The sequence below is a fragment of the Canis lupus genome, chromosome 5 (genome assembly GCF_011100685.1).
Source record: "Canis lupus familiaris isolate Mischka breed German Shepherd chromosome 5, alternate assembly UU_Cfam_GSD_1.0, whole genome shotgun sequence".
In the NCBI taxonomy this organism is placed as follows: domain Eukaryota; kingdom Metazoa; phylum Chordata; class Mammalia; order Carnivora; family Canidae; genus Canis; species Canis lupus.
Window position 1 is genome coordinate 5,581,544 of NC_049226.1, and position 26,772 is coordinate 5,608,315.

The following is a 26,772-nucleotide window of genomic DNA, read 5'->3' on the forward strand; positions in this document are numbered from 1 at the left end:
ACTCTTCTTCCTGCTTTATGTAGTACTGCCATCTAGCGTGTGGGACACTAAACTAATACGGATATGTGTGCTTTATATTTTCTTTTGTCATTTGTTTATCAGAAGCTATGAATTAATGTTTTATTTTTATCTGATTTCATATAAAGCATTAAGTTAAATGAACCTGAATGCAGGAGCAGCTCAGGTTTTATCTGAAATAAAGCATTGGAAAAATATGAATTAAATACCTATTTTTCTTGAGTGTTCTCTGCTAAAGCATCTGATTAGGGGACTTAGAAGTGCTCCTACAGCCTTGTATGGTCAGATGCATTCTCATCTTGATGTTGACAAATGTGGAAAGAGGCAGTACACTTTGACCTGAATGTAAAAATGTTGATAAGTAGTAATTTAAAATAAGCTCCCCTTCTCGAGTTTCATTTTAAATGAATTAATCAGAATTATAATAAAAGGTACAGGTCAAAAAAAAAAGATGCAGGTCAGTATTTATTCAATGCATTTTGTGAGCTGGACATTACACTAAATACTATTTATATATCGCCTCATTTACTCTTCACAATAGTTTCAGATGAGGGAATTGAAGTAAAAAAAGTTTAAGAACTTACCCAAGATCACAACTTTGGTAAGTGGGGCTGTCTGTGTTTGAATAAAGGTCATAGAACCATTCTGCATATTCTTGATTATAAAAGTGCTAGGAAAGGACAAAATGACAAAATGCTTGTTTTAACAAAAAGGAGCAAACCATAGATCTGGAATATCTTACACCTTTCATGTAGTTGAAGGGAAAAAAGTATGATGCACAGTCATGCATTGTAACCTGTGTGGTCACGTGTAAACTCCTTACCTTCCCTGGTCCTCAGTTTCCTCATTTGTAAAACAGGAATAAATGTAACTATTTCAATATATATTACTCAGTACTCTGGGAATTAAATGAGGTGACCATTAAAAACCAAAACAGATCGCTCAATACATTTTTTTTTCGCTCAATACATTTTAAAGAACTTTAGAGAAAGACGGATATTGTAAGAAACTTTGGTGAAGACAGACCATAATATGTAAAACATGAAAATACTTTTTCTGATGACCTGAGTGTGTAGTGTTGTTAGAATTGAGGCAGCAGGTGAAGAAATTCTTTGCAAATAAGAAGCTGTATAACTATAAGGAATATTGTGACAAACTTTCCCTTATAAGAGAGACTATTGCTAATATTCTTGGTGATCTGCTAATCAGTTTATTTAGATGTAATATTCCTTTTAACATAGAAAATAACCTTATATAAAATTGTGAAATGAAGAAAGTAAGTTAAAATAATATGATTTTTGTAATTGTAATTAAAAATTTAGCTTCACTTTCAGATAGAATTAAACCTATGAGTTAGGATAGTGAAATTGTAAATGTATTTAGAATGTTTAAGGATTAAAAATAATGGTAAAAGAAACCAGAGAAAACACATCATTGCATTCCCCTTTTAAATAGAAACATTGAGGATCTTGTTCACAAGTTGTTAATGGGTAAGATAGCATGTAGATTCTGCGCTTCCAGTTTTAGTATTTTAAATACCTAGTATATTTTAAATATGTAGTATTTACCAATTCAGTTGATTATTGACTAATTCAGTTGATTATTGACTGCTTTTTTCTGGAAACAGACTGGGTTTTCTTCCTAGTTGAGAATTTATCTAGATGTGAATATTAAGGTTTATAGAAATACGTACCAGCAACAAGTTTTTGATACCTGTCAGTGGAACTTTTAAGTCATTAAGAAAAATGAATTAAACCAATGAAAAGGTTAGTTCCTCATCTTGTAAATACTATGTATAGTGTTCCAGCTAATAGACAGTTAAAAAAATAGTTTTACGTAAAAGTATAATTATGTGCATAACCTTCTGAAACAAATCCGTGATAGTTTTAGTGTTGCCACCCCTACTGAAGAATTTTTTTTTCCCTCAAACTGAAACAAATAAACTTTCATCCCTATTTTTTTTGCACATCCTGTACTAATACTTCTTCTTATGCTGGGAAATCATTGTCATTTAAGGGGATGATTTGAAATGAAAAGTTCACATAGTGAGTTAGCAGTACTGCTGTCAGGTTGTGGGCATCTTGTTGAGTTGAGGGTGATTCTGGTATTTATTTATTAATTATTTTTAAAATATCATTTATTCATGAGAAACATACAGAGAGAGGCAGAGACCTAGGCAGAGGGAGAAGCAGGCTCCCTGCAGGGAACCTGATGTGGGACCTGATCCCTGGACCTGGGATCATGACCTCAGCCAAAGGCAGACGCTCAACCGCTGAGCCACCCAGGTGTCCCTGATTCTGGTATTTAAAGAATGATGAATGGACAAGAAATATGTGTGTGTGTGTGTGTGTGTGTGTGTGTGTGTACAGAATATATAAAATATTCTGTTATATTTAACAGAATATTACTCAACCATAAAAAAGAATGAAATCCTGCCATTTGCAGCAATATGGCAGGAGCTAGAGTATTATGCTAAGTGAAGTAAGTCAGTCAGAGAAAGACAAATACCATATGATTTCACTCAAATGCGCAATTCAAGAAACAAAACAAATGAGCAGAGGGAAAAAAAGGGGAAAGAGAGGCAAACCACAAAACAGACTCTTACTATAGAGAACAAACTAATGGTCACCAGAGGGGAGGTGGGAGGTGGTAGGAGGATGGGTGAAGTAGGTGATGGGGAGTGAGGATAGCACTTGTTGTGATGAGCACTGGGTGATGTATGGAAATGTTGAATCACATATTGTACATATGAAACTAATATTACACTGTATGTTAACTAACTAGAATTTGAAAAAATCTTAAAAAAAAATAAAGTTGAGCAAACCACTTACTATATCTGGTAATCAGCTGAGGAAATAGTGCTGTATTCCAATCTGAAGGAGAAACAGGTTTATTAAGATGCATTTAGTTCTCTAGCTTTTTCCTAAGAAATTTGAAGAGCAATTTTGTCTGTTATTGATTTTTTCCCCTTATGTGCTGAAATTAGAATTTATTTCACTTATTACCCGCCTCAGATATAACTCTAATGTAGGATTATTCTTCCACTCAGCTTCCTCAACTCAATAGTTCTTTTTTTTAAATAAATTTTATTTTATTTTTTAAATTTTTAAAATTTATTTATGATAGTCAAAGAGAGAGAGAGAGGCAGACACAGGCAGAGGGAGAAGCAGGCTCCATGCACTGGGAGCCCGATGTGGGATTCGATCCCGGGTCTCCAGGATCACACCCTAGGCCAAAGGCAGGCGCTAAACCGCTGCGCCACCCAGGGATCCCCTAACTCAATAGTTCTAAAGTAGTATTTTCGGTGTTGATTATTAGGATGTTGACAGTAAGTGTGAGTAGAGCACGATATTGTGTAACAAATTATTTTTTATTTTCTACATATACTACAGGTTATAGAGGTGAAGGAAAATGTTTATAAACTCCATAGGTATGTCACAGTGAAATTGCAAACATAATAGGTCTATAAAAGATGAAGAAAAGAAGTCTTTATGTGCCCCATTTGCAAGCTGTTGATGAGACTTTGATGAATAATTTTTTATGTGGGTGGGGTGATTTTTACCCTGCCTTAACGCTACAGATTTCTTCCCTCCCATGTAAAGAAAGGACTTCTTTGAACATTTGAATGCTTGCTGAATAGAGTTGTATTTTTAAATATTCTAACAACACTAATTGCAGATTGGTTTCCATGGTGATAGAAAAGTGAATTCAGTATAGGAAAAATAACTCCAAAAATAGATTTGTAAAGAATTTTGAAGTAAGGGACTTAGAATTCTGTTTTCTGTTCCTTATAAACAAAGGATTGAGGCATCATTAAGTTGAAGGAAATAAACATAATTTAAGTCATCACATTTATGTCATAAGTTTCTCAACGCAAACGTACCCTAATCTTTCTGAGTGTATACTCTTAGTACCTGTGATTCAGGTTCTGTATAAATACAGTGCTGTTCAGATTTGTTCATCAGATGTCTTAAAATCCACAATTCTAAATGGTTTTACTGAATACCTGTATGTGCTTGATACTTATATGAATATTACTGATGAAGTAGATAAGAGATTCTTCCCACAGGGGAAACTTGCAATATACCAATAAACATAGTAAGATAAGAAAAATGTAATGCATGTTGTAGGAATTCTTAGAGGTGAGAAAGTTATTTCCTGTGGCAATCAAGAAAGACTTTATTGAAGATTGGATAGATTTAAGATATGCAGAGATAGAAGTGAAGGTGTTTAGCAAGGAAAAATAACATATACAAAGGTACCTGGAAGGGAGGGGATGGATCAGGAAAAACATGCTTTAGAAGATACTTGGAGAAATTACCTTTCTTCAAGGCTCATCTATAGTGTATGGACTTTGTATTTAAATTACATTTTTTTTTTTTTTAAAAAAGAGAGAGCGTGTATGTATATGAGGAAGCGAGGGGCAGAGGGAGAGGAGAGAATCCCAAGCAGGCTTCATGCCCAGTGTGGAGCCCAGTGCGGGGCTTGATCTCATGTCCCTGAGATCATGACCTGAGCTGACATCAGGAGCTGGTTGCTTAATTGCCTGAGCCACCCAGGCACCCCTAAATTCCTTTCTTAGTAGGAACTGAGAAGGTGGTGTGGGATTTTGAGAAGAGAGTACCATGATCCATGTGTAATGGAAAATGGATAGAGACCCATTAGAATACTACTGTAGTTATCCATTCTCTAGTCATGTAGACCAGATCTGAGAGGCTCAGAACCAGTTAAGTAGCAGTGGAGAATGGGAGAAAAGGGACAGGTGGGAGAGACAAGTTTTGGGAGATAAGAAAGATAATAATTAAAGGTTGAGGTTACATCTTGACCATCAGAATATAAAAAGAGAATGTGTGGGGACAGAGAGTAGTAGAGGAATCTAAGATGATTAGGTTGGTCAATGGTATGTTATTTGTTTACTTTAGGAAATCAGGAGAAAGAAGAGAATCTATAAGGAAAGGTTTGTACTGTTTTCCAGTGAGGCAATGTTTGTTTATTCAGTAATTAATTAAATATATAATGATCCTCACTTAAATTCCAGGTGCTTTTCAAGATGTTGAGATAGGTTTATATGTATCTCATTTTTTCATTATATATTATAGTTAAAAATCTGTCAAATGCATGATACAAATATTTTTATCCCAGTTTGTGACTCATCTTTTTACTTGGTTTATGGTGTCCCTTCTATGAATCCTTAAACATTTTTGATGTAGCCAGTTTTACCAGTCTTTTGTTTTTGTTCTTTTCATGTTTTAGCTAAGAAATTCTTCCGGCCCTGTGGGCATTTTCTTTTATCTCCCTTATTATTTTTTTACTTTTAAAAAAAAATTTACCTCTTAAGGTTTTGTTTTTACTTAGCTGTTTAATTTACCCGGAATTATTCACTGGATATGGCGTAAGGTGGGGGTCTGTTTTTCCTTTCTAGTTATCTTAAAACTTTAAGTGAATAGTAATTCTTTTTCTCAGTGATTTTTAAGGCCTGATGGGTCATATGTCAATGTCCAAATATATGTGTTAGTTATCTGGGTATCTTGCGTCATCCATTGGTCCATAGTCTATCCCTGCGCTAGTATCACCCTGTCTTAATTAATAGGTTACTATTACTTAGTGTTTAGCAAACACCTCAGAACTGAGTGACTTGGGGTGCCTGAATAGCTCAGACAGTTAAGCGGCTTTTGCCTTTGGCTTAGGTCATGATCTCAGGGTCCTGGGATAGAGCCCTGGGTTGGGCTCCCTGCTCAGTGGGGAGTCTGCTTCTCCCTCTGCCTCTGCCCCCACCACCCCGCACTCCCTCTCCCCTTCATGCCATGCTCTCTCGCTCAAATAAATAAAATCTTTAAAAAATTTTTAAAAAAAGAATTTAGTGGCTTAATATGACAACTTTTTTATTGTGTTTCATGATTCCTGATTCCTTGGATTGACTCAGGCAGAAGGTTCTTTGTTGGTCTTACTTAATGAATGTTTGGTGCGGCTTCAGTGATCTCTCTCCCCACATGGTATTTCATCCATCACGGCCTCTTCCATGAATTCTTTGTTCAGTAGTGTACTGTGGTCCTTTGACCTGCAGGCTTATTAGGACTCTTAAGAAAGCAGAAACTGTTAGACTTTTTAATGACTAGTCTTGGAAGTCCCAGAATATTGCTTTTTCCACATTTTATTGGTTCAGACAGTTACAAGTGTAGCATAAATTCAGAAGTGGAGAGGGAAGTTCTGCCTCTTGATCTGAAGCACTGAATGGTAGCTTTATAGTGAGTCTTGATTCCTGTGTAGGTAAGTCTCCTGATTTCATCAAAATTATCTTGGTTCTTCTGGGCTCATTTTTTTCCATATACATTTTGCATTTCCCTTGAAAAATCTTGGGAAGAAAAATAAACTATTTAAATTTTGATAAGAATTGCACTTAACATATAGGTTAATTGAGGATAATTGCTGTATTTATCATGGTGAGTTATTAAATCTATTTGGATTTATTTGTATTTTCTTTCACATATTTCAGTAAGGCTTTGTAATTTCATTTGATATTCTATTCTGCACACTTTTATTTTATTTATTTTTAGGCAGCTTACAGTATTGTTAACATGAATATTTTTTCAGTTACATTTTAAAATTAAATACTATTAATTACTGAAATTCTTTTGATTTTTTTCATCTTTAAAAAATCCATTTTCAAAACTCATTCACTGAGAGAATTTGTGCACCATGTAATTCATATGCTTAAAGTATACAATTCACTGTTGTTTCGTAGATTCACAATGTGTGCCACCATTGCCAAAGTCTAATTTTAGAACATTTTTATCAGTTCCAAAAGAAATCCAGCTCTCATTATCAGCCATTCTCATTCCCTTCTAAGCCTGTACAACAACCCCTGACTTCTCTGCCCACCCTGCCCTGTTAACCACTAATCTACTCTCTGTCTCCGTAGATTTGCCTGTTCTGGATGTTTGTACACATGGAATCATACAATCTGATCTTTCTGTAACTGGCTTTTTTCACTTAACATGTTTTCAAATTTCACCTAAGCCATAGCACGTATTAGTATTTTATTGTTTTTAATCATTAAATAATATTCCATCATATCCCTGCATACCACGTGTTATACATTTTAAATTTAATACTTCTGGGAGACTTCTGCCTTTAGGAAGATGGAACAGACAGTTGTGAGTTTCCTGTGCTTTTGTTTTTTGTTTTTTAGCCATTTCAACCATTTTATACAATTCATTGGCATTAAGTGCATTCACATTGTTACGTAAAATCACTGCTATCTATCTCCGGATGTTTTCATAACACAAACAGAAATACAGCATATGAAAATCAGTCAATGTGAAATAGCACATTAACTGAATGAATGAAAAAAAAAAAACCACCCATGTGATCATCTCAGTTGATGCATCAAAAGCATTTGATAAATTTAGCATCCTTTCACGATAAAGACACTCAACAAACCAGGAACAGAAAGAAACTCTCTGACAGAATAAAAACCAAATATGAAAAACCTACTAGCTAACATCATATGCATGGTGAAAAACTGAGAGCATTTCCCCTAACATCAGCAACAGGGTGCACATGCCTGCTCTCAACACTTCTATTCAGTGTGATTCAGAGTGATTAGGCAAGGAAAATAAAAGACATCCAAGTTGGAAAGAAAGAAGCAAAATTATCCCTCCTCACAAATGATGTGATCTTATACGTAGAAAATCATAAAGATTCCACAGGAAAACTCATTTAAATAAATGAATTCAACAGAGTTTCTAAGTTTAAAATTATTCCTATATCTGTTGCATTTCTATACACTAAAAGTGAATAATCTGAAAAAGGAAATAAAATAATTCCATTTACAGTAGCACCAAAATCAATAAAACAATACACTTAACAAAAAAAAAAAATACACTTAAGATGATAATACCCAAAGGGATCTACCTCTCCATTGTAAGCTTATCAAAATTTCAATGGCATTTTTTTGTAGATGTGGAAAAACCCATCTTAAAATTCATATGAATCCTCAAAGGATTCTGAGTACCCAGGACAATCTTGAGGAAGAATGGAGTTGAATGACTCACACTTCCTAATTTTAAAGCTTAACACAAGTCTAAAGGAATCAAAACAATGTGGTACTGGCATGAAGATAGACTTATAGACCAATGAAATAGAATAGAGCCCCTAAATAAACCATCATATTTATGGTCTATTGATTTTCAATAAGATTTCCATGTCTGTTTGGTGGAGGAAAGAACAGTGTTTTCAGTAAATGGTGCTGGGAAAACTGTATATCCACATGCAAAAGAATGAAGTTGGACCTTAAGAACTCAAAAGTGGAACTACGACTTAAATGTGAGAAGAAAAACTTTAAAACTTAGAAGAGAATATCTAGGAAAATCTTTATGACATTGGATTTGGCAATTATTTTTTAAATATGACACCAAAAGTTAAAGGCAAAAAGCGGTAGATAAATTGAATTTCATTGAAAGTAGAAACTTCTGTTCATTAAAGGATATGATGAAGAGAATGAAAAGGTAACCCACAGAATGGGAGAAAATATTTGCAAATCATGTATCGGATATGGGTTTGATTTCTAAAGTAAAGAACTCCTACCTCAAAACAATAAAATGAGCTAATTCACAAATGGGCAAAGAACTTGAATGGATATTTCTCCAAAGAAGTTATACAGATGGCCAATAAGCATATGAAAAGAAGCTGATTTATCTGTTATTGAAAGTAGTGTATTGAAGTCTAATTATTATTATAGAGCTGTTTCTCTCTTTGATTCTGTCAGTGTTTATTTAATTTGGAGCTACTTTGCTTGTGCATCCATATTTTTTCCAGCTTTATTGAGGTATGATTGACAAATATAAATAGCATACATTTAAGGTGTATAATGTGATGTTTTGATATACATTTACATTTTGAAATATTTACCACAATCAAGCTGATTAACATATCCATCATTTCACATAGTGACTATTTTTTGATATTGAGAACCCTTGAAATCTATTGCTAGCAAATTTCAAGTGTACAGTACATTATTATTAACTGTAGCCTCCATGCTGTGAATGAGTTCTCTAGAACTTACTCACTTTACTGAAAATTTGTATCTTTTCATCTATATCTTCCCTTTCCCCTACCTCTCAGGCTCTTGTAACCATGGCACAACTCTTTGCTTCTCTGAATTCAACTTTTGTTTTTAAAAAGATCCTGCATATAAGTGACATCATGAGATATTTGTCTTTCTGTGTCACGCTTATTTTATATGTAGCCTAATGTTTGCCAGTTTCATCCAGGTTGTCACAAATTATAGGATTTCCTTATTTTTTGTGGCCACATAATATTTCACTGTGTTTGTGGAGTGTGTGTGCACACACATGCGTATACATATGTATACATCACATTTCCTTTATCCAAGTATAGATATATGCTTATGCATGGGTCAATTTTGGAATACTTGATTCACTTCTGTTGGTGCATTGGTGATGCAGTGCCAGCCATCTGTTTTTATGCCAATACTATATTCTTTTGATTACCATAGCTTTGTAATATAGTTAGGAATCAGGAGGTGTGATGCCTACAGCTTTGCTCTTGTTTCTCAAGATGGCTTTAGCTGTATGAGGTCTTTTGTGATTGCATGTAAATGTTAGGAATTTTATTTTACTTCTGTGAAAAATGCCACTGGAATATTGATAGGGATCAGATATAACCTGTAAATTGCTTTGGGTGAAATGGGCATTTTAACAATATTAATTCCTACCATTTGATTTTATCTTTACTTTCTTTCAGCAGTGTGTTAGTTTCCACTGTACAGATCTTTCACCTCTTCTGTTGAGTTTATTCCTAAAGTATTTTACCCTTTTTTGATGTTATTGTAAATGAGATTTTTAAGATTTCTTTTTCAGATATTTCACTTTTAGTATATTGAATTGCAATCATTTTTTGCATATTGGATTTAGTATCCTGCAACTTTACTGAATTCATTTATTAGTTTTAATATTTTTCAGTAGAGCTTAGAGGTTTTTTTTTTTTTTTTTTTTTTTTACCGTAAGGTCGTATCATCTTCAAAGAGAGACAGTTTTATTTTTTCCTTTCTGATTTCAGTACCTTTTATATGTTTTCCTGGCCTAATTGCTCTGGCTAGGACTTCAGTACTATGATAAATAGAAGTGGCAAGAGGGGTGCTCTTGTCTAGTTTCTGATCTTAGAGGAAAAACTTTCAGTTTAAGTGTAATGTTTCGTTCTTGATTTTCTGCCTGGTGATCTACCCATGTTCAGAGTGGAGTATTAAGATTCCTCACTACTATTCTGTTGTGACACTTTTTGACTTACGGTTTATTTTATCTAACATAAATATAGTTATCCCTCTTGTCTTTGTTTTTTTAGCTTTATTATTTATTTATTCATTCATGAGAGATACACAGAGAGAGGCAAAGACATAGGCAGAGGGAGAAGCAGGCTCCTTTCAGGGAGCCTGATGCAGGATTCGATCCTGGGATGCTGGGATCATGAACTGAGCCAAAGGCAGATGCTCAACCAGTGAGCCATCCAGGTGCTCCCCTCTTGTCTTTTGGTTTCCATTTGCAAGGAATATTTTTCTCCTATTCCTTCAGTTTTAGTTGACATATCTCTTTGCTTTTAGTCTTTGGAGCTAAAATGAATCTCTTTTAGGCACCTTGTAGTTGAATCTAGCTTTTGATCCATTTAGCCACTTTCTGTTACTTTCCTGGGAAATTTAATCAGTTTACATTTAAAATAATTATGAATGGAATCTGGGAAGATAGCAGAGTAGGAGTACTCTAAGCTTATCTAGTCCCCCAGGTACAACTAGATAACACATCACTGTGAACAATCAGAAAACAACCTGAAGACTGGGAGAACAAATGCCACAACTAAAGGTAGAGAAGAGGCTATATTGAAGAAGATAGGAAGGTGGGGACGAGTTGGGGGAGCTAAATAGATGTTTGAGCCGTCTGTGGAAGAAGGGGATCTGTATGTACAGAGAGGGAAGAAAAAACCAGGGAGCTTGCACTGGGAAGCCAAATCCCCAATATATTTGGCTCTGAAAATTAGAGTAGCTGAATTTCATAAGTTCTTACAACTAGCAGGACTTTAAGTCTGCAATTTTAAAAATTAGTCTGTTTAGCTCTGAGAGAGCTGAAGAGCAATAGGACTCAAGTCCCTGCCCTTGAAGAGATAGCACAACAAAAAGCCTACAGAGATAGAGCATAGAACCTGCCGTTTGAAAAACATCTGGGGCATAGGGGAGGGAGAGTTACTTACTAATCTCAGAGTGTGTCACAGAGGGCCAGAGATTGCTGGGAGACTCTTCCGGGAACAAAGCAGCTGGCAGGTGCCACTTCACTCCTCCACCCCCTGGATAAACACACTGGCCACCTGTGGGAACCAGCAAACACTTGCCACCTAGCTCCCAGCTCCCAGCTCTTTGGCAAATCTGCCCTTTCCTTTCGTGCATGCCTGAGTCCCACCACGCAGGTTTTCTCCCCCAGAAGACTAGCACATACCATGCCAGCACTGTGTCTTTGAGCCTTATGCTTTGCAAGGCCTTGGTTTAGGTGGTGGCAGAAGTAGTAGTGGGCCCCCTCCTGCAGAAGAATGGGTATGTGTTGTTAAAATTGTGAGCCCCATGTGAATTTTGCGATCCCTCCCAGTTGGCCTAGGTTTGTCACTAACAGCAGGTCTCAATTGACAAGCAGATTGGCAGGCATCTTGTTAAAACTGCACACCTTGCCTGGCCACCAGGTCCAGGTGGGAGGAAGGGGAGCATGTCTCCTCTCGCTGGTGCACAGGCTTTGCAGACACTGTGTGATTAGTCCTTTCCCATATGGTGTTGGCTAGAATCTGTTCAAACCAGGACCACAAGCCTGGCAGTCTGCAAGTACCCTTGAAAGGGGCCAGCACCATACCAGAGTGACTCCTGTCCTTGGGGGAGGGGAAGATAACCACAAGTCCAGTCAGACTGCAGTCCCAGCAATGGGCTGGGGGCAGACAGTTGGTCTGATTGCAGGGCCCACTGACCAACGAAAGCATCTCAGGGGACAACACACAGGTGCCCTGCAGTTTGGTGCTACTGTGTGTCTGACAAAATACATGATCTGACTAAACTCAAGCCCGAGACTGGTCCACTAACTCCATAGAGAACAAGCACTGCCCACAACAGGCAAAGAGAGCCACAGCATATGACTGGACTGAAGGAAATAGCAGCCCAGCCACAATAGCAGGGTGTATGCAATACACTTAGCAGACACCCTGGAAGCACCAGGTACCAGTAACATGGAATACTGCACTGCAGGGCACTACAGGATCTCTTCTTCATGAGGCTATTACTTTCAGGGGTAGGGGATGTAGCTGAGTTTTCTAACACACAGAAACAGACACAGAGAGTTAGACACAATGAGACAGAGGAATATGTCCCAAATGAAACAATAGATCAAAACCTCAGGAAGAGACCTAAGTGAAATGGAGATAAGTAATGTGCCTGATAGAGAACTTAAAATAAAAATCATAATGATACTCACTGGACTTGAGAAAAGAGTGGAGGACCTCAGTGAGACCCTTAACAAAAACCTATAGAAGAACCAATTGGAGATGAAGAACACAGTAAATTAAATTAAAAATACATCAGATGAAATAAATAGCAGACTAAAAGAAGCAGAAAATGAATCCAGCAAACTGGAGGACAGAGTAGTGGGAAGTAATCAAGCTGAACAGGTGGAAAGAAAAAAATTATGCAAAATGAGAGTAGACTTAGGGAACTCAGTGACTCCATCAAGCAAAATAACATTTGTATTATAGGAATCCCAGAAGAAGGGAGAGAAAAGTGGGAAGAAAGTTTATTTGAAGACGTAATAGCTGAAAACTTCTCAAATCTGGGGAAGGAAGCAGAATTCCAGTTTCAAGAGGTACAGAGAACCCCAAAATCACCCTGAGGAGGTTCACACCAAGACACATAGTAATTAAAATGGCAAAAAGTAGTGATAAAAAGAGAATTTTAAAAGCAGCAAGAGAAAAGAAGACTGATATATAGGAAACCCCATAAGGCTGCTAGTGGATTTTTCAACAGCAATTTTGCATGCCAGAAGTGAGTGACGTGATATATTCAAAGTGCTAAAAGGAAAAACTTGCAGCCAGGAGTACATTATCCAGCAAGGCTGTCATTCAGAATAGAAGGAGAAGAAGAGTTTGCTGGACAAACAGAAGTTATAGGAGTTCATGACCATTAAACTAGCCCTACAGGAAATGTTAAAGAGGGACTCGTTCAGTGGAAGGGAAAGACCATAAATAAGAAAAGTAGGAAACACAGAAGCAGTGAAAATGAGTATATGTGTAAAAATCAGTCAAGGGATTCACAAAATAAAAAGATGTAAACTATGACAACCATATACCTAAAACATGGGGTGGAGGAGAAGAGTAAGGAATGAGTTCAAACTTAAGTGTCCCATCTACTTAATGGAGACTGCTGTATGCAGATGTTATATGCAAACCTATTGGTAACCACAAACCAGAAATCAGTAATAGACATGGAAAAAATAAAGAGAAGAGAGTTCAAGTGTTTCACAAAGAGAGCCAGTAAACCATGAGAGAAGAACTACAAAAATAACCACAAAACAAGTAACAAAATGGTAATAAATACTTACCTATCAGTAATTACTTTAAATGTAAATGGACTAAATGCTTAAATCAAAAGACATAGGGTAACTCAATGGATAAAAAAAGTAGGACCTATTTATATGCTACCTGTATGAGACTCATTTCAGACCTGAAGACACATACAGTTTGAAAGTGAGTGGATAGAGAAACATTTATTATGTAAGTGGGTAGGAAAAGAAAGCCAAGATAGGAGTACCTTTATTGGACAAAATAGACTTTAAAACAAAGACTGTAATGAAACAAGGAAGGACACTATGTAATAATGGGAGGGACCATCTAAAAAGAAGATATAACAATGGTAAATATTTATGCACCAATATAGGAGCACCCAAATACATAAAACAGTTCATAACAAACATAAAGGAACTAATTGATAGCAATATGATAATAATGGGTGTCTTTAATACCCCATTTACATCAATGGACAGATTGTCCAAACATAAAACCAACAAGAAACAGTGGTTTTTAATGAGACACTACACCAGATGGATTTAACAGATATATTCAGAACATTCCATTGTAAAACAGTGGAATACATTCTTTTCAAGTGCACACAGAATATTCTCCAGAATAGCTCACATACTAGACCACAAAATAAATCTCAATAAATTCAAAAAGATCAGTCATACGATGCATGTCTTTTGACTGCAATGCTATGATACTAGAAATCAACCACAGGAAAAAATCTGGAAAGAGCACAAATATATGAAGGTTAAATAACAGCCTACTAAACAATGAGTGGGTCAACCAAGAAATCAAAAAAAGAAATAAAAAATTACATGGAGAGAAATGAAAATGAAAACACAATGGCTCAAAATCTTTGGGATGCAGTAAAAGCTAAGAGAGAAGTTTATAGCAGTACAGGCCTACCTCAAGAAGCAAGAAAATCTCAAATAAACAACCTAACCTTACTCCTTTAGAAACAAAAAAACAAACAAAATCCCAAATGAGCAGAAGGGAAGGCAATAGTAAAGTTTGGAGCAGAAATAAATGATATAGAAACCAAAAAAAAAAAAAAAACCCAGTAGAAAAGATCAATGAAACCAGGAGTTGGTTCTTTGAAAAGATCGACAAAATTGATAAACCTCTAAGTAGACTCATCAAAAAGAGAGGACTTCAAATAAAGGAAATCAGAAATGAAAGAGGAGAAATAACAACTGACACTACAGAAATGCAAACAATTGTAAGAGAATATTATGAATAATTATATGCCCCAAACTGGACAGACTAGAAATGGTTGAATTTCTAGGAATATATAAGCTACCAAAACTGAAGCAGGAAGAAATAGAAAATTTGAAGAGACCAATTACTGGGGCAGTAAAATTGAATCAGTAATCAAAACTCTCCCAACAAACAAAAATTGAGGCCCACACAGCTTCACGGGTGAATTGTATCAAACATTCAAAGAAGAAAAAATACCTATTCTTCTCGAACTTTTCCAAAAAATGGAAAAGGAAGGAAATCTCCCCAATTCCTATGAAGCCAGTATTACCTTGGTACCAAAGGCAGATAAAAACACCACAAAAAAGGGAACTACAGGTCAGTATCTCCGATGAATATAGATATAAAAATTCTCACCAACATATTAGAAAACTGAACACAGCAATACAATAAAAAGTTACTCACTGCAATTAAGTGGGATTTATTCCTGGGGTGCAAGAGGGGTTCAGTATTTGCAAATCAATGTGATACACCAATAAGAGAAACAATAAAAACCATATGATTATTTCAGTAGATGCAGAGAAAGCATTTGACATAGTACGACATCCATTCCTGCTAAAACCCCTCAACAAAGTAAATTTAAAAAAACAAAAACAAAAAAAGTAAATTTTGAGGGAGCATACTTCTAATAATTAAGGCCATATATGAAAAACCACAGTGAACATCCTCACTGGGGAAAACAGGGATGGAACAAGACAGGGATGTCCACTATCACTGCTTTTATTCAACATAGTACTGGAAGTTCTAGCCACAAAAACTGAACAATCAGATAACAAAAAGAAATTAAAGGCATCCAAGTTGGTAAGGAAAAATTAAACTTTCACTCTTTGTAAAAGACATGATACTATATATAGAAAATCCTAAAGATTCCCAAATACTCATAGAATTGATAAAGGAATTGAGTAAAGTCACAGGATACACAATCAATTTACAGAAATCCAACAGATTTCAACAGTAATAATGAAACAGCAGAAAGAGAAATTAAGAAAACAATCCCATTTACAATTGTATCAAAAATAACAAAATACCTAGGAATAAAAGTAAGCAAGGAAGTGAAAGACCTATACTCTGAAAATTATAAAACACTGATGAAAGAAATTGATGGCAAGACAAAGAATGGAAAGCTGTTCCATGCTCATGGATTGGAAGAAAAAATATTGTTTAAGTGTGTATATTGTCGGGCACCACCTGAGTGGCTCAGATTAAGTATCTGCCTTGGGCTCAGGTCATAATCCCAGGGTTTTAGGATACAGCCCACATCAGGCTCTGCACAGTGGGGAGTCTGCTTTTCCTCTGCCCCTCCCCCACTCATGTTGTGCTGTCTCTGTCTCTTTCTGCTCTCTTAAATACATAAATAAATAAATAAAATATTTTAAGAAAATGTATATACTACTAGGAAGAGTCTAAACATTTAATGCAATCCTTATCAAAATGCCAACAGCATTTTTCACAGAACTGGAACAGTTTTAAAATTTGTGTGGAATTGCAAAAGACCCTGAATAGCCAAAGGAGTCTTGTAAACAAAAAACTAAACTGGAGGTATCAAAATTCCAGACTTCAAGCTGCAGTAATTAAAACCTTATGGTACTAGTACAAAAAGAGGCACAGATCAAAATGGAACAGAAATGAACCTACAGTTACATGGTCAACTAATCTTCAACGAAGATGGCAAGAATACGCAGTGGGGAAAAAAAGGCCCTTCAAACGGGGTTGGGAAAAATGGATGGCTACATGGAAAGGAATGGAATTGGGCCTCTTTCTTTCACCATCCAGAAAAATAAATTCTTAATGAAGTAAGGACCTAAATGTGAGACTTGAAACCATAAGTATCCTCAAAGAGAGCACAGGTAGTAATTTCTTTGATATGAGCTATAACAATAACATCTTTCTTGTTTCCAGAGGCAAGGGAAACAAAAACTAAACTATATGGAGTATATAAAAATAAAACACTTTTTGTCACAGCAAAGGAAACAATCAATAAAACTGAAAGATAATCTCAATGGGAGAAAATATTTGCAAATGATCTATCCAATAAAGTGTTAGTATCCAAAATATATAAAGAACTTATAGAACTCAACACTAAAAAAACCCAAGCAATCTAGTTACAAATAGGCAGAAGACAGGAACAGAGATTTCTTCAAAGGAGATATCCAGATGGCCAGCAGACACATAGAAATATGCTCAACATCACTCATCAGCAGGGAAATGCAAATCAAAACCACAGTGAGATATCACATCACACCTGCCAGAATGGCTAAAATCAAAAACTGAAGAAACAAATGTTGACAAGGATGTAGAAGAAAAGAAACCCTTGTGTACAATTGGTGGGAATGCAAATGGTGCATCTATTGTGGAAGGCAGTGTGGAGGTTCCTCAAAAAATTAAGATTAGAATTAACCTATGATCTAGTAGTCACAGTACTGGGTATTTATCCAAAGAATACGAAAACACTGATTTGAAGGCATATATGCATCCCTGTATTTATTGCAGCTAATTTACAATAGCCAAACTGTGGAAGCTACTCATGCCCATCGATAGATAAATGATTAAAGAAGGAGTGACACACACACACACACACACACACACACACACACGAATGTAATTCAGCCATCGACTGTGTTTGTCTAGAATGTTTGATACAGAAAACTGTTCACTTAAAAGATTATAAACTATTTCTCATGGGTCTAGAATTTGCTCATCGAGCTTATAACATTGATCTCATTGACTTTGACCTCACAGATTTCGTTTTAAATAAATCAACTAATACAAAATATAATTATTGATACTTCAGGACATTTTGTTAATTGTTCTGTTTGACCATAGTTCCTTTTTTTTTTTTTTTTTTTTTAAACCTTCTTTCTTTTGCCATCTTCCTTGGTGATCTGATGAGTATTTGTGGCATTATATTTTGTTTCCTTTCTTCTCTTTCCTGTATCTACTGTAGACTTTTTCTTTGTGATTACTATGAAGTTTACATAAAATAACATATGATACCCTATTTTAAGCTGATAAGAACCTAAGTTGGATTACATAGAAAAACTGTCCTTTTCTTTGTCTCACATTTTAGGTTACTATTATTACAACTTAACATCTTTTTATATTTGGTATCTATTTAAAAGCTGTTGTAGCTATAGTCATTTTTATTTTTATTTATTTATTTTTTTATAGTCATTTTTAATTAGTCTTTCAACTTTTATAAGTTAAATTGATTTGCATACCATTTTCTCAATAGTAGAGAATTTTGAATTTGAATATGTATTTACCTTTATTTTGAGTTTACTTTTTTTTTGAGTTTTAGTGCCTTTTCATTTTATTTTATTTTATTTTATTTATTTATTTATTTATTTTTTATTTTTTTTTATTTATGATAGTCACAGAGAGAGAGAGAGAGAGAGAGAGAGAGAGAGAGATAGGCAGAGACATAGGCAGAGGGAGAAGCAGGCTCCATGCACTGGGAGCCCGACGTGGGATTCGATCCCGGGTCTCCAGGATCGCGCCCTGGGCCAAAGGCAGGCGCTAAACCGCTGCGCCACCCAGGGATCCCCTGCCTTTTCATTTTAGCTTGAAGAACTTCTTTAGAGTTTCTTGTAATGCAGGTATAGCAGTGAACTCCCTCAGTGGTTATTTGTTTGGGAAGTATATCTCCTTCATTTCTGATGGGCAGCTTGCCACGTATAATATTCTTGTGTGTCAGTTTTCTTCTTTTAGAACTTTGAGCATATTATTCCACTCTCTTGTGGTCTGCAAAATTTCTGATGAAAAATCTGATAACTCCGGGAATTCCCTTGTACATGAAATTCTCTTTTTTCTTGCTGCTCTGAAAATTCTTTTTGTTTGATTTTTGACTGATTATAATAGATCCTCTTTGGGTTCAATACATTTGGTGATATTTGAGCTTCACATACGTGGATATCTATATCTCTTCTTCAATTTGGGAAGTGTTCAGCTATTATTTCTTTAGATATACTTTCTGCCCCCCTTTCTCCTTTTCTTGGGACTCCAATCATGCATGTATTGTTGCACTTAATGTATCCTATAAGTTCTGTAGTCTTTCTTCATTCTTTTTCATTTCTTTTTATTTTTGCTCTTCTGATTAGATAATTTCAAAATACTTGTCTTCAAGTTCATTGATTATTTCTTCTACTTGAGATTGAGTCTGTTGTTGACATTCTCTATTGAATTTTTTAACACAATCATTATATTCTTTAGCTCTGTGCTTTCTAGGTTTTTTAAAAAATAATTTCTGCATTTTATACTTCTCATTTTGTTCATGTAATGCTTTCCTAGGTTCCTTTAGTTTTCTCTCTCTCTCTCTCTCTCTCTCTGTGTTTGGTATTTCACTAATTTTTAAAAAAGATTTTAGTTATTTATTCATGAGAGACACAGAGAGAGAGGCAGAGACATAGGCAGAGGGAGAAGCAGGCTCGCTATGGGGAGCATGATGTGGGATTTGATCCCAGGACCCCGGGATTACAACCAGAGCCAAAGGCTCAAGCACTGAGCCACCCAGGTGCCCCTCACTAGATTTCTTTAAGATGATTATTCTAAAAAAAAAAAAAAAAAAAAAGATTCTGAATTCTTTGTTACCTCCTAGATGTTTCTTTTTTTAGGATCACTTATTAGATATTTATTCCTTAGGTGATGTCATGTTGCCCTGATTTGTCATGATCCTTATCTTCTTGCACTGGTGTTTGTTCATTTGAGGAAGTAGTTTCCTCTTCCAGTTTTTATAGGTTCTTTTGATAGGGAAAGACTTTGAAGAGTCACCCTAGCTTCTGAGTTTGAATGACTCAGCTGGTAGCATCTGTAGATAGGTGGTACTTGCTGCTGGGATCTCTGATGGGTGAGGTCCCTGCACAATTTTTGAGGTCAAGTGGGTTGCCAGCATGGCTCTGTTATCAGGTAGGACCACTTGCTGAGCTGGATTGCAGAGATGCAGGCTGGGCTCAGTAATCATCCCTGGTCAGTTGTGGTCACAGTTTGCACTGAATGGCCAAGTCGTGTCAGACTGGTGTTTGTATTCAGGTGGGTCTGCAGGCTGGGATTCAGTGATTGAGGAAGGCTAGAAGGCTCTCTGTGCTTTTGGGAAGGGACACAGGCTGGTCTGTGTAATGATAGATGGTATACACATCTTTTGCTCTATTTGGGCAGGATAACTGGTTGGATTTTCTACTGGTTAGAGTTTCTGGCTGTGCCTGGTCAAGTTGTTCACTTGCTGGCCTCCCAGGCTGGGCAGGGCCACAGGCTGTGCCTTGCATCAGAGTGCAGCCTGGAGGCCAGACTTTGGAGTCTGGTAGTGTCACTGACTGTTCTTTCTGATTGGATGGTCCGTTGATTGGGGACTCCAACCAGCCAAAACTGATGATTGTATCTCCTGAGCTTACCTGGCCACCATTTTGTCTCTGCAGATGGGCAGAGCTTCAGGCGGGACTTTCTTATCAGGTGAGGTTGCTGGCGGGGACATGTGCTACCACCAATATCCATTGCCTGGTTGCTTTGTGCCCCCATCCCCTTTCTTTGTTACTAGGTGGCCCCAGGTGGTCTACTCCTGCCAGTTCCTTCAGTGTTCCCTGTGAGGCAAGACAGAGGTGGGCCTCCTGAAGTTCATTCCTCAGCATTGGGGAAGCTGGATATCTCTCTAGGGCTCTTTTTCACACCCCCCACCCCCCAACGAAAAGCCATAGCCCTAGGGAATCCCTTTTAGTGTGGTGCTGTGCTGGCCTGCGAAAGGGATGACTATAGTCATGTGAAACTATGCTTTCCCTTCTCATGTGAGTTTTCCCGGGTTTTGTCATCCAAGTGTTTGTGTTGGCCTCACCTCCCAAGTTCTAGAATTTCACAAAGATATTCTTGTGTGTTGGTAGTTGCTTATCTCTGTTTCTGTGCAGGGGGTCTAGAGTCTGGGTTCTCTCATTCTTCCATCTTCTTGATGTCACTACTCATATAATCTCCATATGTCTTTCTCTTTTTCCTTCTGGGATTTTCATAATGCATGTTTTGGTCTCTTGAAAATATCCTACTGGTTCCTGTGTAACATTTCACTTTTTAAAATTTCTTTTTCTTTCTGTTCTTTGGGCTATACAGGTTTCTCTTGCTTTCTGAAACTTTCCCTTATACTACTTGGCTTTGATGAATACCTATGTTAGTACAGTAGTGGCTATTTTCATAAGTGTGAAAATCATTTTTTGATCTCTTTCAATTGGCAAAAACAGGTATTAACTAATAGAGGTCTTTCATAAAAGTAAGGTGGCATAATGCAGACTTTTGGAAAGCAGAGGATACTCTTCACTTTATACCATTTTGCCTTTTAAAGGTTTCAGAGGAATGCTCTACTTTTGGAGAGTGGGGGAAACCTGTATTTTGACTTATCTTATCTTTGAGTCAGCTGATTCTTCTTCTTTCCCAAGTCTGCTGTTGATCCCTTTAGTGAATTTTTAGTTATACTACTTAGATCCCTTTAGTAAGAGTTTTTAGTCATTCCTCAAATTTGTTTTTTGTTCCCTTTTTTACTTCCTTTCTTATCATTGATATTTTCATTTATTTATACATTGTTTTTCAGGTTTCGTTTTTAGTTCTTTGAGCTCTTTGAGTGTTTTATAAAGTACATTTAAGATCTGTTAAGGCCTATATTTGGGTGTCTCAGGGATAGCTTCTACTGGCTTATAGCTTTTTTTTTTTCTTGTGAATGAATGGCTTATAATGCGCATTCCTGTTTCTTTGTATAGTTTGTGAGTTTTGTTGTTGTTGCATAGTGGACATTTGGATGTTACAATATGGTAACTGTGGAAATCAGATTCTGTCCCTGACCACAGGTTTGCTGGTTTTGATCCTGAGGGTTGCAGCCTCTGTTTTTAGTGACTTTTCCAGACTGTTTTTGAAAAGATTGTGTTCCATGTCCTATGTGCTCACTGACGTCTCTTCTTTTACTTGTGTTCAGATAGTGTTTTGTCAGGGAATTCCTTGAATGCCAAGAACTAAAAATAAAAAATAAAGAAAATAAATAATAAGTGAGTCTTTGCACATTTCCTTTGTGCTGAAGCACGCATTCAACAATTAACCAGGCTCTTTACAGCTCTGTCTTAGGTTGGAGAGTGGAGGTGAAATAAGGAAATCCTTTTGTCTGGTGTGCATGTATGCTACCCTGAATGTAATCATGGCTTTCTCAATGCCCCAGCTTACACAGACATGTTTGAATACTCTCATTTCCCAAGGAACTTCTCTCCTCACCTCTTTCTCCTTGCTGTTAAACTGTCTATATTATGTCTTAAGTATAGTCTTGCTTCAGGTGACTGAAGACTTTTAGTTCACTTTACAGTATTTTAGCAATGCTGTTTTTTTAAAATCCCTGAATGAGTTCCAAGTTAGGTGAAAAAGAGACATGTCCCTTGTGTCAACTCTTCATGAGTTGCCAGACAGATCAGAACAGACAGCTACAAGAGTTTGCTAATGATGTCTCTACTCTCTCTGGACCCAGGGAAGAAGGTCCCACCTTGGGAACTAGGGCTGCTACCTGCAGGAGTGCTGCTGAGATGGGAAGGCATGGGGCCACGGCAGGGAAAGATACCACAAAGCTTTTCTGCAAGTTATGTTGGTTTTTTCCTTGATTCAGTGTTCTCATGGTGATTGTAAACCTTCTGCTGTATTCTAGATTACTGAGAAAATTGATTCTGAGAGTTTTTGCTTGTTTTCTCATGCGTCTGTGAAGGGAATGGAGTTTGGAGTTGCCTACTCTGCCATTTTATTGATACCACCTGACCATCCTTCTTTGCTGTGAGGCCCTCCAGTCTTTTTGCCCATTTTGAAGGAGTTTCTTCTCTCTGTCCTCATTCTCCTCTCCACCCTAGTTCTGATTAAGAAGGTTGATTTTATTTCTAGTCTTTATTTCTTCTGTGATTACTGACATTTTAAAATTGTATACTCTTCCTTACGGTTTGGATATCCAAGAGTTGTTTTGTACACCCTCCATTGAGGGGAATTGAAAATTGGTGAGGTATCTAAAGATCTCTTTGTGCTTTACTGCTCAGCCGCTAGTTTTCTGAATTGAGGAGAAGCATGGTCTTTCTCTGTCTCTTCTTTACTGCCTGGCTGCTAGTTGTCTTTGTTCTCCAGTCCTTTCCCCAATCTTCTGTGCCAAACGAGAGCTTTCTTCTGTCTCCCCCACTGCGGATGCAGACCATGGCATAGAGCTCTCTCTGAAGCCCTGGTTTGCCTCTATGGTGTTTCTCAGGGCTTTTCTGTGCCTCCTCCAGCCTTCAGTTTTTGAATATCTTGAATGCCTCAAGAGACCCTCTCTGAGCTTTCTTGCTGTGCTCCCCGTCCACAGCAGTTAGCTGCATGTGCTGAGGAGGCTCCACACCCTTCACAGGTTCACCTCACTCCGTGCTCCTGCTCTTCCCCCAGCCTTTGGTGCACTGATCTGGGGTTGGGTAGGCGTTGACTCTTTACTACAAGGTTTTCCTTGGAATTTTCGTTCATCACTCCAGTCCACATGCAGTCTTCAGGGTTTGGCTGGTTTCTCCTTACCCGGTCTAGTATAGATTCTTTATCTTCCTGCACCTTAACCAGGCTTCTGAGCATGTCCATGAGTCTATTCTGTCTCATGAATGTCTTTTTTTTTTTTTTTTTAATTTTATTTATTTATGATAGTCACAGAGAGAGAGAGAGAGGCGCAGAGACACAGGCAGAGGGAGAAGCAGGCTCCATGCACCGGGAGCCCGATGTGGGACTCGATCCCGGGTCTCCAGGATCGCGCCCTGGGCCAAAGGCAGGCGCCAAACCGCTGCGCCACCCAGGGATCCCTCATGAATGTCTTATCACCTTCCCTTTTTAGCTCATTTAGGTTTTTTCTTACCCCTAATTCTTTTGTTGAAAGTATGGTTTTATAGTTAAATCTGGCTTGCTTGGGCTGGTTTGAAAATGAGTGATCATTACCTTGTGAACTTCTGCTTAATACCAGTGTTGGACAGCCCCGGTAGCCCAGTGGTTTGGCGCCGCCTTCGGCCTGGGGTGTGATCCTGGAGACCTGGGATTGAGTCCCACGTTGGGCTCCCTGCATGGAGCCTGTTTCTCCCTCTGCCTGTGTCTCTGCCTCTCTCTCTCTCTCTCTCTCTCGTTCTCTCTGTGTCTGTCATGAGTAAATAAGTAAAATCTTAAAAAAAAAAAAAACTCAACTTCCTAGTTACTGGAAAACCCCAACTCCAGTATACTAGACTGAATCAACTTCAATTAAAAAAAAAAACAAAAAAAACCAGAGTGTTTTTAAAAGTACTTTAGTGATACTGCTCTCAAAAATAGAGAATGTGTCTATCTTTTCTTTTTTATAATATTAACTATAATGATAAGTAACATTAAGTACTTATGAGTAGTAGGCATCTTGGTGAACACTTTAAATGCATTATCTCATTTGCTACTCACAAACTGGAGAATAGGTGTTGTTAATCATTTTCATTTTCCCGATGAGAGATTAAGTAGGTAGGTCAATATTCTACAGCTAGTTAGTGACACTTTTGAACTCAGGGCTGTCTGTCTCTAGAGCAGAGTTTGCAAATTTACAACCTTAGATGGGGCAAATATGTAATATAAATGCAGGAAGAGAATAGTGTATGTTAAAATAACAAAGCAAACAGCATGAAGAATGATAGTTACCATTAAGCTGAGATACTGGTGCCAAAGTCTTGGAGAGTGCATGCCTCATTTAAAGGGTTTGGTCACTTTTCAGTTCCAGCCATTCTTATGTGAGAATATAGGTCCAATAATTTAGATTTTCTGATTTTTCAATAGAAGCTAGAAATCTCTGTTTTCATATGAAGCAACTCAGTTTCTAAATTGTAGCTTCTTGTTCAAGTAAAAATAAAATAAAACCTGATGTGTAGATATACATAATAAGTCTGAAGTGACACATGTGTGCAGTCCCCACCTGTTCTCTGGGAAGCCAGTTTCCAATCTCTTCCAATAGAGCATGAGCTCTCCTTTAACTAGTTGGTCATGCTGTCTCTCAGAGCCTGCCCACAAATGTGCTAAATAAATTAGGGGAGTGAAGACCTGCTCTTGAATGAAGGTATTTCATTTACTACTCTTATGCAGTTTGTGCTACTTTAAACTACAAAGACAATTCTTAGAAACATATTTTTTAAAACATCCTGAATTCTTTATCCTCCATAAGCAATAGAGTACCCTTGAAAGGCATAATTTACAGTGAGTTGATGTGAGGGTTCAAGTATTACTGAATGCCTAGTTTATTCTTACTCATTAATCATGACTTTCTCTTCTCTCTCTCTTTTTTTTTTTTTGACGTAGCTGTCCCTTTCAGAAGAACAGAATGAAGTAACGAAAAATGGCTGTGAATCTAAAGAGCTGGTCTACCTCGTGCACATTGCTTGTCAGGTAATTTTGTGGATGCATAGATTCCTTTTAATGCATTTTGTATGGCATCTAATAGAATTCACAGAAAGATACTTGTATGATATTGAAATGAAATTAGACTGTGCCATAACCATTGTTAAGAAAGTAAATGGAGTCCTTTAAAAAAGAGTTATGTGTTCATACAAAATTGATGGAATGCACAGTTTAGTATTGTTACTTGCCTCTTATCTCTGCAAGTTTAGAAAGTTTTTAAGGCTTTAGACATTTGTGGATGAATAACAGTGACTATGGTAACACAGATGTTTCGTTTCATTCTTTCTCCCTGTCATATTGGCAATTCTGCATGTACTCAGAACTGAAGCAATTAATAGAATAAGTCCTGCAGATATTTAATTTACAAACTTAAAACTCTTCTTGTAAGAGTAAAGGAAATACACCGTTTATTTGATGACAAAGATTAAATTAATCAGTTACTGGTCATCTATTAGAGTGAAAGGGGCAAATGTAGCTTCAGTTTTCTCTGCCTGAGATGCTCACTTTTCTACCAGGCAGGAAGCCTCACTGTACAGTATGTAGCCTGTGTATGTGTGTATATGTTGTAGAAGGAGTCTGTTTCTTGACTCTTAGTTTTAGAATTTTTGTGAGGATAATTACCGGGACTTCTCTTAATGAGATTTGAAGTAGGTCATTTGTAGCATTATTTCCTCCACCAAGTAAGTAGTTTAGCTCCTTTGCTTACTTCACTTTCATTAGGCCTTATGTCTAGTTTAGAATTAGTGATTGTAAAGTAATTGTTTTTGCAAAAAGCTTTCTTTTGTACAAAGTTTTTTGTTTTTTGTTTTCCTTGGGAAAGGGGCATTTGTGGTTTTTGTTTTTTTTCCCCTCAAAAACTATTATTCCTGTACCTGAAGTTAAAAATTACATAATCTTGAGAGGTCTAATGCTTACCTCATATAGGAAATACCTGAGTTCTTAGTCTTAGTGATTTTTTAAAAAAAACAACCTTTCAGACTTAAATGCTTTTATTTCTAGGTATCAGAATATGAGATTGGAAATTGAATTTAGCTTGTATAAAAATAAGATGGCCAAAGTTTCATATTGTTAATAGAAAGTAGGCAGCTCTGAATCACTAAGTTTCATGTCATGATTAGTAAAATACTTCTATTTTGTGACTTAATTTTTAAGAGAAAATATCACGTGTGTTTTGGTGAACCATTGTTTATGCATAGATACAAATCATATCTTCTTTATCTAGAGTACGTGATTGGCATGTCAGTAATGAATTTATTAATCCCTCTGTAACCTACCATCTTTTAGCATCTGTCCTTCTCACCATTAATATCCTCATGATCTGACAATGCGAACAGTTTTATTCTCATAAGCAAAACATAATGTTACAAACACTTGTGCTATTTTCTTAAGTGACCTTCAAAAGATAAGCATGGTATTTTGGAACTATATGTCACTTGATTATGCTTCCATGAATTAGTGACCTAACTAGTTAGGCTATTTTCTAGTTGCAAG

The 26,772-nt window shown here is 36.7% G+C and overlaps 1 protein-coding gene across 6 annotated transcripts in view; it reads left to right on the forward strand.

Annotated features, from left to right (window-relative positions):
* Nucleotides 1–26,772, forward strand: part of ARHGAP32 (Rho GTPase activating protein 32) — a 291,250-nt gene that overhangs the window by 150,990 nt on the left and 113,488 nt on the right. For all 6 annotated transcript variants that reach the window (XM_038535656.1, XM_038535655.1, XM_038535653.1 and 3 more), the window contains one exon: nucleotides 25,183–25,269. In XM_038535656.1, the coding sequence (XP_038391584.1) occupies nucleotides 25,183–25,269 (87 nt within the window). The remainder of the gene's footprint in view (nucleotides 1–25,182; nucleotides 25,270–26,772) is intronic.